This window comes from Anomalospiza imberbis, chromosome 2 (genome assembly GCF_031753505.1).
Source record: "Anomalospiza imberbis isolate Cuckoo-Finch-1a 21T00152 chromosome 2, ASM3175350v1, whole genome shotgun sequence".
Taxonomy (NCBI): domain Eukaryota; kingdom Metazoa; phylum Chordata; class Aves; order Passeriformes; family Viduidae; genus Anomalospiza; species Anomalospiza imberbis.
In genome coordinates this window covers 10,499,315-10,518,176 of record NC_089682.1, presented here as the reverse complement: position 1 = coordinate 10,518,176, position 18,862 = coordinate 10,499,315, and the positions used below count along the sequence as shown (strand labels likewise).

Sequence of the window (18,862 nt, the reverse complement as noted above, 5' to 3'; positions counted from 1 at the left end):
AGCAGGTCTTGGAAATCCCTGAAGTCTGTAGGATGTAACTTCCTGTCATAAGTTCTCAGTGAGACAACTGAAATAGTCTATTCATTCTTTAACATTCCTCACTTATTTTGATGCATTTTTACAAGAACAGCCCACATATCATCTTCAGTCAATGGACAGTACCCTGAATAATGTGAACATATAATCCTGGAAAACACACTCTCATCTCCTTTCCCCCAGCAAGGGAATAAGCCATCAAGTAGTATTTGATACACTTCATACAGATTTCTTTCTAGCACAGACACTGACCCTTGAAGCCCGGGGAAGTCTCTAATTTGAGCTAGCCCACAAGAGTCCTTAAGAGACCTGTTGTCTGCTGGGTATAATTATGGAACAAAATCTCCCTGCATTCATGGCTTCTGTATGCTATCCAGTCATTTCTCTGAGCTGAAGATAATTTCCCCCATTTTTCCTGTAAAAACGAGTCAGAGCACAGCAACAGCTTTGCTACTAAAGTGGTTTGATTTTGCAGCACTAAATATAGATTTGAGCCTTATTCCACAGCTGCCTCGGTAAATCTGTGGATTGAGTTTAATTGGGGTCTTAGAGTTTTAAGTCTAAATAGTGGGTTCTTAGTAGCAGCATAAACAGAGCCTCTCAATATGTCACACATTGATATGTTAAATAAGCAAAGTAATGTAAAAGTAGTTTTAATATTCACACTCACCTGGTCTAGCTGTAGCCTCTCAAAGTACCTTAGTGGGACAGCTGTTTCTAAGAAAAGCCCTGAATTTGTGTTTAGTTTTCCAAGCAAGAGTAAATTTTCAATTAATAATTTGTTTCTGGGGACACTTTTGGCTTCTATGCCATTAATTGCCTCTTAAATAGATATGTTTTAGCATACGCAATAATACTTAAGAATTTCTATACTGTTCACTTGAAATCAGCATAGATTCTTGTCAACCTTCCTGAGACCTAAAACCTCAAAAAGTTAATTTTAGGCTTTAAAAAATTGTCTTACATAAACATTTGAAACAAAAAATACACATTACACATATAGATATTTATATATATGAAAATAGTTCAGGAATCACCACCTCAAAAAGAAAGGCAAAGCTGAATTGCACCTGCTTGGAAAATGCATATTTGACTATTACATGGAAATAAATGCTCATTTTCTTCCTAATCTGATCCTGACCAGCACCTCAGTGAGCCAGTCTTATTAAGCTCTTTTGTCTGACAGTTCATGCTCTTGTTTTGTTCTACTTTTAGAAGTCAGACTGACAGATACATAATCAAGCTTGGAACTTTTCTCCATTGTGCTTTTTGTGAAATGCTCTAATGGTTGTGCCTGTCAACACATTTTATCTCCTGTGCTTATATTCAGACTGCAAGTGATAAGGAAGAAAAAAAATTCCAAACAGTTCCTGTACACAAAAAAGAGGTATAACATTTCACTAGGAGAGCAGGTGGACTATGGTAACTCTGTTCTCCTGGGTAGTAAATGATAAAAGTTTCCACGGCTCCCTAACATTCTAAACCCTATAGCTTCATATCTGTACTTGGGTTTTAATAACATCTGTCATATTGCTACATATACTTTGACTTTCAGAGCAATGGAATTATGTTTTCTCTCAAATCCCTCTGTAAGAAATTATGAATACAGGACATAACAGAAGAGCAAATGTTCTCTTCCACAGCACCCCATGCTCTGTTCAGAGAGCCTTTGCTGTAGGGTGAGGCGACTCAGGAACTGCTTATCTAGCATCTTCTAAGAAATTTACTTTTTCCAAGACAGTAATAATTGGTGTGTTCTGCACTAGTACAGTTACAAATTGTGTATTGCCACTGTGTTTAATTGATATTAATTATTCATGATGTTTCCTTAAGGTATTGCTATATTTTCTGTGTTTTATTTCATGCTTTGTTCCAATATGGGTCAGCCACAGATGTTGCACAGGATACTAATAGTACCTTCCGATGATTGTAATAATATGGGATGAAGCTGTGTAATCCGATGTTCCTTTTTTCTTCTTTCTGAAGATGTAAAATTTGATTGTCTAACAATCCACCAACATTTCATTTGTTTTTCACAACTACTAAAGACTGCCATTTCTACATATTCTTACTAATGAAGTGCCATAAATATCAAATATTGTTAATTATTTTCTCTCTTCTTCCCTTCAAGATATTTTACAAGTTTAGTTTTGCTATTGGAAGCATGTTCTTGCTAGAGATCTGAACAATTCCAAGGAGCTGTCTGGCAAGATATTCTGGAAAGTTAAGACTATTTTGGGCAGGTGCACCACAGTTCTGACCCTTAAGATGAAGTCAAAAGGAATTAATTATTATGGATCAGTAGAGGCTGTATTGTTATCTTGGCTGGGTTGTATTCCTTGAGTGACTAAGTAGCTGCAGTAGAGAAAACTTAGAATTACATTTGAAGTGGCAGGGCTCAACATCATAGCCAAACCTACTCTAAGTTCCAAACCAATTACTGATTTACTGGTATTGGTACCCAAATTAGCTACATTCAAGACAGCACAGAGGTATCTGTCCATGCTACAGTTATACCTACTGGAATGTAGACAGCTTCTCTAGAGAAACCTTGGTTGTTAATGATTTAGAACCCACAAACTCTTATTTTCTTAGGTAATAAAGAAAAACAGTTTGTCCCTTCTGACAAATAGAAGGAATTGTGGCTGTAATATTGCAATTCCTCTTGAGCTGTGTTCCTGGAGAGCTGACCACCAACACAAGACAGACCTCCTTCAATTTATCTCAACATTAATTATCAACCTTCATTTGTGCAATTTCATTCAGCAGCTACAGTAAGAGCATTGGAATACAAATAATACAGCAATAGCAACATTTTAAAGATGCAATTGAAATAGTGAAATTTTACTATGATGAAGTTAATTGAAAAACTTTTAGAATATCTTGGCTGCTATCTCTATCACAAATGTATCTCCAATGTGTTATTCTTTTAAAGATACCCAAGTGATTGTTTTTAGAAAATACATTTAAGTGACAGATCCCTTCATTTCCTAAGGAACATGGCCATGAGAAAATAATGGGAAATAAACTATGACTTTCCCCTCAAAAGTGCTTTACAAAAATACAGAATAATCTCAATATTTCTCAATCACCATTATTTGTCTACAAATTATGATCCTGTAGATCATGAACACATTCACTACCTGGTTTTGCTTATTAAAATTTCCATTTCAATTTCTTGGGACCGGCATTGCCATTTAGTCATTACCTGAAGCTGCTCTTCCAGTGCAGCAGTAGCTCTGTCACCGCTGTTTTCATCTACCACCACTACCATATGGGTTAGGGAATTCACCTTGACTTGTTCCTGCTCAAGATCTTCTTGAAATGCCTACAATAAAAGCATATGTGTTACAGAATGTGTTCCAAAGTAAAAAAACAAAACAAAAAAATGTACCATTGACTGATTAACTTGCATAACTGACTACAAGAACTCCAGAGCTTAAAGTTACTCACTCACAAGTCAAAACTCTTATATAATATTCCAGACTGAAAATTTTGCTTGAGAAATAATTTGTTGACCTAATGTAGCTGATTTACAGATATTCGCATAATATGTATACATACCAATAGCCTGCAGATTTTAAATGGCCACTGAATTCAATTTTGTACTTCATATTAATGTATGAAAATATTTTATTTTTTTCAAAATTGTAATAATACAAAAAATCACATAGATTTCATTAAACAAGCACTTGCTAACTTCAGTTCGGCACCCCTACAACATTACTCACATAGGAGAAAACTGCTCAGGAGGTAACCCACCACTAGGCAATTCATGCAGCACCCTACTTTCACTCACTGCAGAAAACCAGGAAACTAAACAAGAAACAAAGGCATTTCGTGATTTCTGCATGTCTGATGAAAACTTTGCTTGCCCTTTTCCCCTCACTTGTCATGAAAGATGGAACCTCTCTTTGCTATAGTTAACAAAATCAAAACCAGCCCAGCTCTGGCACCAGAGAACTGAGCTGCCAGACCTATTTTCTCCTTCCTTTGCTCTGGTGCAGCAAGAGGACACACAACAAAAACCGAAGGAGCTAAAGTGGCGTTGGTAATGAAAATTAAAACCACAGAGAAGACCTCATACCACTCCCCTGAAAAAAAACCCTCAAGGTACCCAGGACTCCATCTTGCCTGACATACTTTTTAGGTTTCTCTAACTTGCTTCAAACCAACAAAAGAATTGGGGAAGCCAAAGTCCTGGATTATATTCTCCATACTTCAGCTGAGTGTATTCTAGGGATTAATGCATATATAGTGGGATAGTTACAGTCTGAAAAATAATATGGCCTTGTCACAAGAGAAACCTTGACTGTCTTACCAACTATGTTGAATTTCACAATGTTGTGGTTTTCTGCTGCTTTTTCAAGTAGAGTCATTCACTCATGTATGAAGTCCTGGCTGAACATATGCTCATGCATTCTAAAACTATATTTAAGATCTTATTTTTATTTAAAAATTAAAAAAAAAAAAAAAAAACCCAAAACATGATGTGGTTGTAAGCAATAGGAATGTCACAGACTACTTTGTTTTAAGGGCATAAATATCTTACCACCCATTTCAGAGTTAATTTCTTTCATGGGCATATTGAGACAATATAAGAATCCTCCTTTTTCTGACTTTCATGCCTATGAGTACCATTTGCTTCAAAGAGCTAGACTATAAAACAATTCTCAAGGACTGTGAAGTATAATAAATTGTTAGAGTCGTCCCTGGAATTTAGACTTCTCAACATTTTATGATCCAGCACTTGAAAGGGAAGAGGAGGCAGACTGTTCATGGATTAGTGTGTATAATACAGATCACTTCCCCCATATTTAACCCCCTTTTTAAGCCAAACAAAACAAATTCATTGCTCCCTAAATCTACAGCCATGGACAAGGTGACTTTTATTTCCTTATTAGCTGGAATCTGACAGATGGCATCCCAGAACAAAACCAGAGTTAGCAGGAGTGGATGGCACTTTGGAGGTGGGATTCTCACACATTGTGAAAGACTTGAGAAGTCATGGAACAGATGAACCAGAAAGTTGAATCATTATCTAATCCTCTGGCAGATTCAATTTACTCTGAAGTAAAAGACTGTTCTTTATAACCCAAGTGTCTATTTTTACCATGACATTCATTGGTGAGAATTGTTTATTTACAGGATCTTGTTGGAACAGGAATTTATGATGGACAGTTATGATGGCAAGAGCACACTCGTCTCAAATAATTTAAATGGAAATTTCTAACAAGTTGTTCTGAGCTTATTAGAGATATAGCAAATTTTCAAGGACTTAAAATGGATGTAGGTGTTGATGAATAAATATAGCAACAAGTGAAACTCATGAAACTCTGCAATTCCTTTAATTCCTATCAGATAAAAATTTATACAACTCAAACATAATCTAGATCAAAGTGAAAAAAAATGCCAGCCAAAGTCATCCAAGTACCCAAAGACAAATTCATCCTGATATTTGGACACTGAAGAAATGTCTCATTTTACATTTGAAATTAATTTGAAATACTAAAAAGCCTGGCACTAAAAAAGGCTTAGATGTTTTTAGAAACCTAATGAAACTATAAAAATCTACCAACTATATATGGTATATTATTATAAAATAATAATAATATATATGGTATAATAACTGGAATAATAAAATCAGTGCAATTAAAAGCACAATTTTTAAATTAATTGTAACATTTCCAAAACAATAGTCTTCTTGGACAGCTCAACAGTCCTTAGATTTTTACTGAAAAGTAGCTTGCTTCCTTTACAAAATTATAAGGAAGGAATAATTGTAACAGGAGAAAAAAATACTTAAAATGCTACTAAAAAAAAAAGAAATTACTGAAATGTTTAAGTATTCTTCCAAAATATATTGAATATGCCATATTCCTTACCAGAACTCTGCACCTTCCTAATACAAAATTTTCTTGTTCACCACTTCAGTCACTCAGAAATTTTTTAGTACTATCAAGATATCAACCTCATATATTTTGGACCTCAGCAGCATGTTGGGAAGAATGTGTTCTTTCTCTGGTCTGATGGTTGGTTGCCAAGTCCAATACACTTTAGTGGTGGTTTTTTTTTTGGGTTTTTTTTGGTGGTTTTTTTTTTTTTTTGTTTTTTTTTTTTGTTTTTTTGTTTTTTTTTAATGTGTCCCACCAGAGAAACTGAAGTGTCAGTCACAAGAACTCAAGATCAATATTTTTGCAACATCATTTTAAAATACATAGAATAAAGGAATCAGATGTATGGAAATCATAGGTCAAAGGGGGATACATAACATGAAATAAATAAGTGAAAAGTACCTACTAATGAGCAGGTAAAGAGAAGAAACCAAAATTTTGAGGGTAAAGAGAAGACAGAGGCAAGATGACAACAACCCAAACCTAACATGTTTGTTTAAGGCTGTTTCATTTGAAATGATGATTAACTTTTATATTTTCAAAATTTTGATTCCTCTTATGAATTTACAAAACTTTGTTTTCTGATACAATCAGACTCGTGTGAGACTAAGAGGAAATATGAAGGGTGTTGAGTTTTGCTTTTTTTATTGTTGTTTAACAATGAAGCAAAAAATGTCCTATTACATGCTATTGTTTTAACCCTTGCTATAGGAGGTAGCTTTGCTGTATGTAAAATACAATAAAACTATATGACACTTTCTCTCAATAACTCAAAGAATAGAAAACCCTGTTCTTTGACTTCTGAATAAGGCAAGGGATAAATGAATACAAATGTAATTAAAATTAAATCCAAAACATTTTATTTCCAGGATTTCTAGCCAAATTGCCTCTTGTACTTGAAACAGATTTGAAAAGTAATAGACATAAATAAATAATGTTCACTAACTCAACAGACCACAATGAAGAACAAGCATGTGGAAAACAGATTTCTGCATGTCTTCACTCAGAATCTTCAAATACAAGCTAAATAACCATTTTCCTCAGTATTAGAAAGAAGCACATAGAGATTGCATAAATAAAAGTATTACATTTTATGTTAGTATTCAAGCATCAAATGCATAGAAATAGGAGTAAAGTTATTCAAGTCTTAGTACTGATGTATTCAAAATCTTTGATGATTCTTTCTCTAATTACCCTTTCATAATTACCTTCTATCTTCAAAATAAAAAAAAAAGTCAGAAAATGTCCTTAGCTAGCAAAGCCACATACTGAAATGCATTGTCTCCTCACAGGGCAAGCACAGACAGCACTAACAGCTGCAGGAGCTGCAGAATTTGTATTCTTCAGTAGCACTCCTTAATCAGAATGCAAAGAAATCATCTTTAGCACAAAAGTGCATCAAAAAGTCTTTTGCAGCTTTTGACCTCTTTTTAAAAGAACTGTACAGGCTGATTTCAGTTTGAATTGTTTTTCAGGATGATCTGCCCTCTAAAACCTGGATTAGCACTGACACAGGCCAAGAAGCATCAGGTGTTAAAATCTCTCAAGATACCATGGCAAGGAACTGCTCTGAGCCATTGAGGTAGAGACATTAACAGATCATCTCCACCCCCTCACAAGTCACCTCTGGTTTCTATATTTTTCTGTGTTTCCTTATCATCATAATGTGCTACAGACACATATATAAGTTTATTTTAAAATCTAAATTAATATGAAGCAAGGCAATCTAATCCATTACATTTAATCAATCTATAACACAAACTATCCACTTTTTTTAGTTCCTAATTCTTCCAATTAAAAATTACACTTATGTAATGTGGAATAAATTGGCCAAATTCCATCTTATGTTATATTTCTGAGTTTGGCTGTTTTTTGTTTTTTTTTGTGGGTTTGTTTTTTTGGTTTTTTTTTTTTTTTTTGTTACAATACATTACCAAAAAGTATTTTCTATTGTTACAGAGTAGTGCATCTTACAGTGCATAATATATATTCAGGATCTCTGGAGTCCTAACAATATTATATGATCTGACTACTGCATTATTGCTGCTACAACATGTAAGAGAAAAAAGAATAATACACAAGTATTAAATAAACTGATATATTTTCATTGTAATGTAATGAAAACATGTTACAGTTGCCTTGCATATTCTAGTATATTGCTTATATATAAAAAGAAAGCATTTTTTTATATCAGAATAAAACTCACAGTTGTGATAAAGTGAGTCTACAAAAGCTTGTTAACTGTACTGAACAATAAATATTAAACCAAGATTTCATAGTACTTTGCTATGCTCTAATGGCAAGAGTAGAGATTTTAAAATGTCAAACACCCAATTTGGGTTTTATGTCTTTGGAAGCACATCATAGCATACCTTATGTTCTTCTATTTGGCGCTTTAGGTCCTCTAGATCTGGACCTAAGGGCTCCAAATCAGTTTTCTTTGTCCTTTCCTCTGTTTTTGTCAGCCAATCAGCTAGCTGGGCTAGCTGCTGATTCTGCAGATCCATTAGGATTTTATGTAAACTGTAGAACAAAGAAAAAATAAAATTTATAAGTGAAGAAAACAACAGTCAGAAACATCTGCCCTGTATACTAACAGATTTTCACAAGGTTACATTTGAAGGCAGAATAGAAATACATGCTTTGAAAGGGGAACAGGCTCCCCAGGGCAGCGGTTACAGCACCAGCCTGGCAGAGCTCAGGAAGTGTTTGGGGAATTCTCCCAGGCACATGGGGTGACTGCTGGGGTGTTGTGCAGGGCCAGGAGTTGGACTCAATGACCCCAATGGGTCCCTTCCCTTCCATTCTATGGTTCCACGGAGAAAGTAACTGAAATTTTTTTGAAATAGTTTTGATTTAGACAAATTTTTTTGAAGCTTTTTCTTTAGAAACTGACTACATCATATAATATTTGGTCTGCTAAAGCTTTGTATTCCAGTTACATTTCTATTAGAGCTGGAGTTCAAAATTTCTACACTCTGTTTTATTTTAAAGCTTGTTTTATCCACTACAAATATTTTGAAAACTGCTCAAACAGCTGACCTTACCAGGCTTCCTCTAATTTAGGATATTAAATAGAAAAAATATTATATTTTCAGTTATTCAATGGAAAATACACTGAAAAATTAACCAAGAAATACTCAGTTTTGCCTAATCAAATTGTAGATATATGGATCTATATATGTGGATCTATATATGTATAGATAGATCCAAAATGATCTGCCCAAAAATCCATTACAGACTTTCACTTATACTTGCCTCCTTTGAAATACTCTAAACTTTCCTAAACAAAATCTTCATCAACAGCATTCTAGGATTTCAGATTTGGTTTTTTCTCTTTCTCTTTTTTTTTTTTTAAATAAACTGGAAACCATATTTTAAGGATTTATTAAAACCACCAGAGGACTCATATAATATTGTTTCCATCCTAATGTCTCTATTAATTACAGATAGAGTACAGAGAGGTGATATCCCATTTCAATAAAGCCCATGGTTTACAAGGGATTAGTGATCTTAGATCTCAGTCCTTCACTTTCAACTGCGTATTTTATTTTCTTGATGTTCTAAACTAACCTATTATAAAGTACAGTGCTTCATTCTGGAGATAGTCCTCTTAACATTAAATTAAATAAACTCTACAGAAAACCTGTTGCAGTAAACAATTTAAGAAAATGATGAAACACATATTCTACATAATATTGACATTATTCTAAAGTAAGGAGCATAAACTTAAAAATTAAATAATCACAAAACATAATCACAGTTTATTCATAAGCAAAAGAATGCTTCTTGTTTCTTACCATTTACCAGGAACTTCCTTGTTTTCAAAATACTTTTATAAACATCTGATATGAGGGTTTGGTATTTATTTATATACCTCAGGAGATAATCAAAGCCTTTGTTTATAGTGTGGTTCTCATAAGTTTCAAATTTTAAAAAAACTTTTATTTTAATTGAATGCATTTTAAAAGCTGTAGAACTCCCTATAAAGTGGTAAATTGCATTGTTTTTCTCTACAATGGCATATTTATCACTGAGATGCTTTACTATAGAGCATACTTCCAGGAGGAAGAAATACAAAAAAAAGACAGTTTTCCTTTAGCATGCTAGTGCACTGCTTCTTAGAAGAGTCAAATACTTTCAATACATAATGAATACATGATAAATCCAATCTAGGCTGCTTTTACACAAAGGCATTGTTGTGTTCCAAACTTCCTCTGACATTCTGACCTCCTAAATCACTTTTTCTAAGACCCTTTCACTTTTATAGCATCTTTATCAGTGTATCTTCCTCCTGTTCTTGTTTATTACTTGCTTTTGTTTTCCCTGTAAAGTGTGGTTCCTTTTTTCACACTTCCTATTACCATTACAGAGGTCAGACAGCTTTGCTGTTCTCATCTTCACAAAAACCATCCCTGTTTGCCTAAACGTGTCACTGTTGCCTTAGGGATAAGATTACAGCAATGTGCTCCGAAGATTCTACTTTAAGTTGAAATAGAAGATGGATCCTGAGAGTTTAAATTATGTATAATGACCCAGAAATATATTATATTGTGACATGAAAGGTTTTTATAATCATCCAGCCAGTTTCTTGAAACATACTGGTTTTACCAAAAGGCCAGAATTAACTATATCTAAGTATACCACTCCTGAGAAATTTTCTCTTGTCCTATACCATATCTCATTGAATTTGTCACACATTTCTTTTTTTTGTATAGGAAATTAAATAGTAGCACAACACTCTCTGTGAAGCCCTTATCATTTTATGTCTTATACTGAACTCATATTACCCAAATATCACCTGCTTTAGAAGACACTAAGCCATTCAATTCCCCAAGCAATGACCTACAGCTGCAGCTGGGAGATGGGTTTAACAACTGGTGTTAAAGGACATTTTAAGTAGACAAACTACCACTCAAAGACATAGCTACTTGCATGTGTTGATTTAAATGAAAATAAGTATGATAAATAAAAATTCCCTACAGTAAAGCATCATAGATTTCTCTCTCTCAAAAAAAAAATACTAGAATTGGAAGAAGTTGAAACATCTGAAACCCATCAACAATTTTACAGTCAATAGAAGAGAGAATAAAGGAAACATTTTCAGTACTCAGTAGCAAACTGAAAAGAAAAAAATGTTTGGAATTGCTAAGAACATATTGGAAGAAAGAGTTATGTCACACAATTGTTGAAAATCACAGCTCACTTTTTAATGCAATGGACAAACCCTCAACTCTAAAAGGTAAAGTAGAACTGGAAAAAGCTTAAAAGAGGAGTAAGATGAATAAGTGAATATGTTCAATATATATTTATGAAGAAAGTAAGGAAATATATACTGCATCTCTGTATCCCATAAACCAAATTACTCCCCTGTGGCACAATCACAAGTTTTTACATTTATGGAATTTCTTATCCCAGATGGTACTATGTAAATCAAAATTTCAAAATCAGATATCGTAATATTAAAAATCTCCAGAGATTGTTGTTAATATTTGATAGATTATGTCTCTACTTCTACCTGTAGTTCAACTTTAAACTATAGGCCTTAGCTTTTTATAAATAGTGTAATTTGCACTCCAATAAAACCATGGAAATATTTCCAGGAAAGCTAAGCTCTCATTTATTCTTCTAATGGAATTGAGTTTTACAGGCCTTAAAAGATTTGTTTTCCTTTTCCTTTTTAAACTTGCAAAGGTTCTCCCCTTTGTAGTTCAATATATTGCATTATGCTCTTTGTTGAAACAACTGTAAAAAGGTAAGGTAGGTTATGCAAATTTTGGTTGAAGTGTTGTCTGTGTCCAAGTTGTTCATAGCTGCTGCTTTACGTGGCTTCCAGGCTCCAAATAACATGCATGGTTCAAAAACACTACACAACATATTTCAGGTTAAAACAGATACAAGATGGAGTTTTGCTCACAGTGAAGTAAAGGAAAATCCCAGCTCTTAGTCAAGTTCAGGATTGTTTCAGTCAAAATCAATATATATTATTACACCTGACATATTACTTACTTGCTTTGTTTTTCCATACTTGCTACCCTGAGACTTTCCCAACGAGAATTAAGTAGATTCATTTGTTCTTGGATTTCATTCTCTTCCTCATCTGAAAGTTTTCCAGTTGATAGAAGTTGACTTCCAACTTGCAAAACATTACCAACACGTCCTTGGTGAGCTGTTAACTCCATCATAAACCCCTGAAAAAAAAAAAAAAAAAAAAAAAAAAAAAAAAAAAAATCCTGTTTTCAGTTGCATTCTTTGAAATGAAAGAACAGATTTGCACTGTTTTGCCAACATGATTTTCAACCTTGGTTTTAATTTTTTCAACCCCTCACCAAAACTTGTAACATAAACTGGAAATAAACACTTTCATTTCCTTCAAAGGGCAAAAAGTTGTTTAGTTTGGAGAAGAAGAGCCTGCAGGGTGACCTTACTGATCTCTGCAACTACCTGAAAAAAGGTTGCAAGGAGGTGGGTATAATAACAAATGGCAGGATGAATGGAAATTGCCTCAAGTTGTACTAGAGGATGTTTAGATTGGATTTTAGGGAAAAAAAAACATCTCCACTGAAGGTACTCAAACTTTGGAATGGGCTTCCAGGGAAGCAGCTGAGTTGCCATCCTTAGATGTGTAGATGCAGTGTTTAGGAACATGGTTTAGTGGTGGATTTGGCAGTGCTAGGTTAATGGTTGGACTTGAGGATCTAAAGGGTCTTTTTCAGCCTAAACAATTCTAAGACTCTAAGGCAGAGTCTCCAGCTTACATTCTCTGAATCAAAATTCATAAAAAACAAAACAAATCCCCCCAAAAAATCAAAGAGAATAGAATAAAATAAATACATTTCAAAAGACTAGTATAAACATATACCTCATGAGTGTGAAACTGTTCTTTAACAACTTCTACATCATTGGATATATCTCCTTGTGCTTGTAATGCATCTTCAGCAGAGAGAAGCCACGTGAGTACTTCTTCTAAAGCAGTTTGGTAGTTTTCAAGATCTCCAGTCCCCATCCTCACAGTGCTAAATTTCTTTTCTTCAACACTCTCTAAAAACTGATCAACACCAAAATTGTAAAAGCAATGAAAACGGCATCTGCTCAGATAGTTCTACAAAGGAATAAATGAAACACCATTGTATTCTAAAAAAAAGTTAAAAAATCAGATTGCTAATACATGGATGTACTTTGCAATGCAAAATCAATAGACTGACCAAGATCAGTTAAGATTGAAAGAAATAAAAAAATCTCATATTTAATTAGATATTTCACACTGGTATTCAAATTCCCTATAAAGTCTTTGGAATAGTGAATAATGAAAATAATATTTACCACATATTTAAAGAGGTATTTAACACAGAAGCTCATAAAATGATATACGCAAAAAAGTAGCAAGTTACTTTCTGACTTTGCAGAGAATCTATGGAAAATAGGACATTTAAAAAACCCAAACCATCAAACCTTTACAGCTCATGCAATGTTAGGCTTGAGCAATCCACAGACACATATTTTGTGAAAACCGTTCTAGGAAGCTGAAAAAGCTCCAAAACTCATGCAAAATCATAACTTTTTAAAACCAAGCAAAAGTGTATTACTGTTGATTTCTCTTTTCTGCAAAGGCTAACCTTATAATTATTTTTTAGAAGACAAATTTCTTATGAGAACAGAAATCCCATTTCTGATCTACTACTTAAAGTCAAGAGAAATCAACAAATACTCATTGATTAGTATAAGAGTAGAAAACAAGGACAGAAGAGAAGCAAAAAATACATTTACTACATAAGATACCATCCCATATGTTTTTCAAAACGTTCTGAACATGTTTAGTTCCTTTGTCAGGAATTTAATTAAAAAAAAAACTATACATATAAATATGCTTATGCTTCCATTAAAATTATATCAAGGCACTTAATGATTTTATAGTTGGCAAGAATTGTTCCTAGTGACAAATTTCTGCCAATAAAATGCTCAAAGCCACTAATAAAGCCTTTCATTGCAGTCTAGTACTGAAAGTTAAAGTTATCACTAGAAACACAAGCAGGAACACAGCAGGCTCTGAGTTGGAAGGGACCCAGAGGATCACTGAACCCAACTCTTACATGAATGGCCCATATGGGATTAAAGCTCAACCAAGTGAGCTGACTTCAGGAAGTGCAATGAATGCAATGTAATCATTAAAAATGAAATTTTCAATCTTCACAATAACAGCTTCATTCAGAATTACAGAATTACATTCTAATAATCACATGAAATTTATGCAGATCCCTAAATATATGTTAGCCTAGGTAATAGTCATGACTGTCACCACTTGTGTGAGAAACACAACAGTCAGTAACTGAATCCTCATGAGGAAAAGCAGGCTTGGAAATCCGATGAACTTTATAGTGTGGGTTGTGGTTGTTTATTGTTTTTTGGTTCGTGTTTTTTTTTTTTTTTTGTTAAAAGGAAGTACTATCGTATAGAAATATTAATAATAAAGCACAGAAAATTGTTGGCATAAATGCCTTCAGCACAAATTAATTTCTGACCTGTGTGTAATTCTGGATTTCAAATAATATACAATACAATAAGAAATTACACCCAACCAGATCACGTTTCTGCAGCAAGATATATTTTTTTTTCCACTGTGGAAAGGGATAACTTGATCCGTGCTTTTCACAGGTAATAGTTTTTTTTTCTTTCCATAGCAATACTTCATGGTATATATCCATATCTGTTGCAGCATAAAAAATGCTTTAATAGTTGTCTGAGTCTAGGGATATCATGTTTGTAGAGATATATGATAATCTATGTTGTCTGAATTTGTTTGAAAATTCTTCATCTGAAAATCCTTCTTTCTCTAGATCAGACACTGAATTGTCTCATGTATGACAAGTCTTTAAGTAAGGACCCCCAATAACACTTTGTCTGAGAAACAGCTACTAAGTATAATTTTTCCTAATGATCAGCAATTTCTTTACTTTCTTTCATTTTAACATAAATATTATACAGAAGAGCACTGAAAAATCTTGTAATCATGACCTATGAAAGAAAATGGTGCCTAGACGAATTTCGGATCAGTTGTAACATCTCTCAAAGTATAAAACCCAAAAAGATTCTAATAAAAATAGAAACACAGAGTTTCTTGACAGGTATTTCAAACTGTGTTCTTAATCAAAAAAGAAAAAAAAAAAAAAAAAAAAAAAAAAGGAACAAAAGCCTGTTTTCTGACATAAGGGAAACAGAAAAAGACTAGAAGAAAAATACATAAGTATAGATTTCTAAAATTGTAACACTGTAAAATGTTTTCAAGGATAAAAAAACACTCATTGGAGGAAACTGTGGTTTTTTGACTTGTCAAAAAATACATATAAACACTGTTATATCTCATTTCTACTACTGTCAGCGTTGTTTTCTTCTCAAAAGATAACTGGCCATCCTTACTTATCCTGCATATTGAATGAAAAACAGGTATCAAATCCATGGAATTAGCTGTAAATGGAACATGAAACACTTAGAAGGGGACAACCATTGACCTAATATTTATGGCACACTCTTTGTATTAAAAAGCAAAACCAAAGTAGTGTTTCAAAGATTATTACACCAATTATTCATCCCTTAATAAACCCCCAATTCAAATGTATAGATCTGACAGCACTAAGAATATTCCCAAAATGAAATAATCCACATAAGACAAACAAGAATGGAAACCTCTGATTCTTATAAATCATATTGGTAGGCAACCAAACAGCAAAACCTGTGAGAGTTTTTTATTAATTCATATGAAATCTCTCTGAAATTTCTAAGAAAGTAAGAAAAATAGAATTTTAAAGTGTTCCATATACTACACAGAGAGGACAGTTGTTAATATAGATATCTGATATAAGTTGTGATGGCTGTTTCTAACCATATTTTTTAAGAGAATGAAAAACAATGAGCACAGGCTGTAGTCAAATTGTTCTAGCCATATAATGCTAGGAAGGCTATTCTTAGGAAAAAAACTGCCTAAATATAAATGCAGTATCATTCTTAAATCAAAACCTATTCTTAATAAAGTATGTAATGAGTATGCAACACAAACTTGATTGTCTGGAGTTGGAGCAAAACAAAGTGATTTACTGAATAAAAACTTCAACAAAATCTCATTGTGGTGGTCCATCCCTCCCTCCTCCTTGGGCTGCACAATCATCTCAGAAATACGTGAGCCTTGGCCTTGAGCTCATCACAAATATTGTCTGCTCTCATGAATTTACACTGGCTAACAAGCCAACTGTTTCTTAATGAACAGTCTTGGAAACTCATTTTTCTTGCTTAAACTAACGAAACAACCAGAGCGGAACAGTTTTGTTATCCAACCTTTAAAAGAAATTTACTGACCCAAACTGTGGCCAAGATGGAAAGCTACTATGACTAAAGGCAATTCTCTTGTGACCCTGGAAGCAGCAGTCCTACACTGCGACCTGTTGAGCTCTCCAGGACCACAGCAGGATGTGGACAGCAACCTCCCCCTGCAGGCAAGCCCTCTCAGAGCCAGTGAATGCTCAAGTTTGCTATACTTGGGAGAACACTGACCAACACCAGTGCAAATGACATGAGAAATTAAAATTTTTAATGAACACAGCAGCACATGTAGCTGGGAATTAGATAGGCAATCATCTCCCAAACTGTTTTGAAAAATTATCAGACACATTTGCGTATAACAATCCTGGTTGCTCTTATGGACTGATGTAAAAAGAAAGAATTGCTTTAGACCCATGTTGTCCTCTAGACTATTTTTTTTTGGTCTTTGGTTTCTGTTGCACATAGATGAATTATACATAGATAAAACAATGTGAGTTTAAGCTCTGTACACTTCACCATCCTCTGCTTAGCTGTGGGGGCTGAAAGACCCCAGGGATTCTGAAGAATTAATTTAAAGTTTAATAAGTGAAAGCAAAAATCCTCTGACCTTCAGAAGCCTGGAAAAATTAGCTATTCCTGGCAAATGTATGAATTAATTCACAGAATATAAACCATGAGCTTGTAGCTCCTCCAAGATGAGAAAACAAGGGGACAAAGTGTTCCTCACCTGTTACTGCATTATTATCTTAAAGAGAGGAGAAGGATTAGTTGTGTGTTAGCAAATTCCCCAAGATTGTTTCTATTAATACATAAAGACTGATTCTGAGTTTTAGAAATTACATGGACAGCTTTAGAAAGTAGCTTTACAGGAAATCTTTAGGGTTCACTCCAGCACTCTTATTTATATTATGTATTTCCTTCCTTCAGAAACTGCATGTCCCACTGTAAAAGATAAAGAATGTGGCTCTGGACATTTAGAGCTTTTAAATTCAAAGACATAAAATTTTAAAGAAACATTTTTTATTAAAGGCCAATTTCAGTTCAGAGTATCTTTCTCATCTTGAAACCCCCTTTGCAGGACTGCAGCCTCAGAAAATAGTTCACATTATTCACTCTCTAACTATGCCTTCTATCATCTAAGAATGAAATCACTGCTTATTCTTTTGGTTCCTCCAACTTTCTCATTACAAAATCTATTTTATGTGTCTCTGTATTTCAAAATTATGACTGTTAAAATGTTAAATGATAAAACAGTCTCTTCAATAATCAAGATTATGTTTTCTCAACAGATGAGTCCAGACAGCACAGTTCAGTCATTTCTGGTAATAAAACTTCTAAGATAAATTGGTTCAGACTGCTTGTTATTATAGTGTTATAGTTTTAACAATTTCCTTGTTCTAAATGAGGCTAGCATTTCCATTTTATTAAGTATTTTAAAAACATCATTGTAAATTAATCTTAGGTAAGAAAGGTGGTGGGGGTTTTTTTGGTGTTTTTTTTTTTTGTTTGTTTGTTTGTTTTTTTTTTTCCTTATATGTCTGAAAAGCCACACAGTTTTGGCCTTATGATAAATCTGAAAAATTGCAAGTTTTGCTTGCTCAATTGAGGCAAGTTACATTTTTAGTACTTGATTTTCTCTGTGGCTCCATTTCTGCATATGTTTCCACCTGGATGAATTGACCTGTCCTTGCAACTGCAGTTTTGAGATGCAGCAGATTATTAGGTCATTAAAAATCAATGGAGCTTAGGCAATGTATATGCTGAGGAGAAAAGGCAGAGCCAGGCAGTATTGATGAAAGTACATTCATTACAAAGGAAGGAGAAGGTTGGAACTATTGACAGGAAAGTGGTAAAAGAAAATTAATTTCTTCAACTACTCTACATGGGTACAGCTGGTACAAATAAAGACTGAAAGAGACAAAGAACTTATTGGCATTAAAACAAAATGTTGCACCTTGGGGACTCAAGTGTAGAAGCTGGCTTAAGACAACTTAAAGACAATGAAAAAAACTGCAATCAATTGGCTTGGGGAAGAGACGAAGACTGGGAACTCTGAGGACAGGTAAGATGGTGCTCAGAATTCAGACACAGCAATCACGGCTGCCAGCTGCCCATGATGATCAAACATTCTAAAAAGTGAAAAGTTTTTTTTTCATTTTGCATACATGGCCAAGTGAGTCAGTGCTGTGCAAAAAGATTTTTTCCTTAGTTTTCTTTCTTCAACACACCTGTATTTGGAAAAATATCAAATCAGGTTTTGCTTAGTAGCTACTTGATTCAAAGTGTATCAAAACATGTTGCTTTTATAAAGTCTCCAGGGAAAATTTTCAGCCTCAGTTTATTTAACGGTTTTAATTTTGTTGAGTTTTGCTGCTTATAAAATATATTGCTGTTTGTAGCATTGCTGATGACAAGAAACCTGTATTTGCCTCTCTAAGGAAGGCACTTCCTATTCAAGCAATTAAGAACCATGGCTCTGACAGTCAATGACTGAATGGAATTACTTTCATCATAAACCTACAATAAAATTATGATTTCTTCCTGTTGAAAGGGCTAGTCTACCCACCATTATTCAAACTTTCCCTTTCCTGATGAAAGACCTGGGCACATTTTGAGGGGAA

At 33.9% G+C, this 18,862-nt stretch overlaps 1 protein-coding gene across 13 annotated transcripts in view; it reads right to left on the bottom strand.

Moving 5' to 3' along the window:
- The window catches only part of DMD (dystrophin), a 1,045,484-nt gene that overhangs the window by 694,283 nt on the left and 332,339 nt on the right, over positions 1-18,862 (bottom strand). For all 13 annotated transcript variants that reach the window (XM_068179791.1, XM_068179794.1, XM_068179795.1 and 10 more), the window contains 4 exons: positions 12,793-12,978; positions 11,940-12,121; positions 8,303-8,453; positions 3,245-3,364 (listed from right to left, as the gene is read on the bottom strand). In XM_068179791.1, coding sequence (XP_068035892.1) covers positions 3,245-3,364; positions 8,303-8,453; positions 11,940-12,121; positions 12,793-12,978 — 639 coding nt within the window. The remainder of the gene's footprint in view (positions 1-3,244; positions 3,365-8,302; positions 8,454-11,939; positions 12,122-12,792; positions 12,979-18,862) is intronic.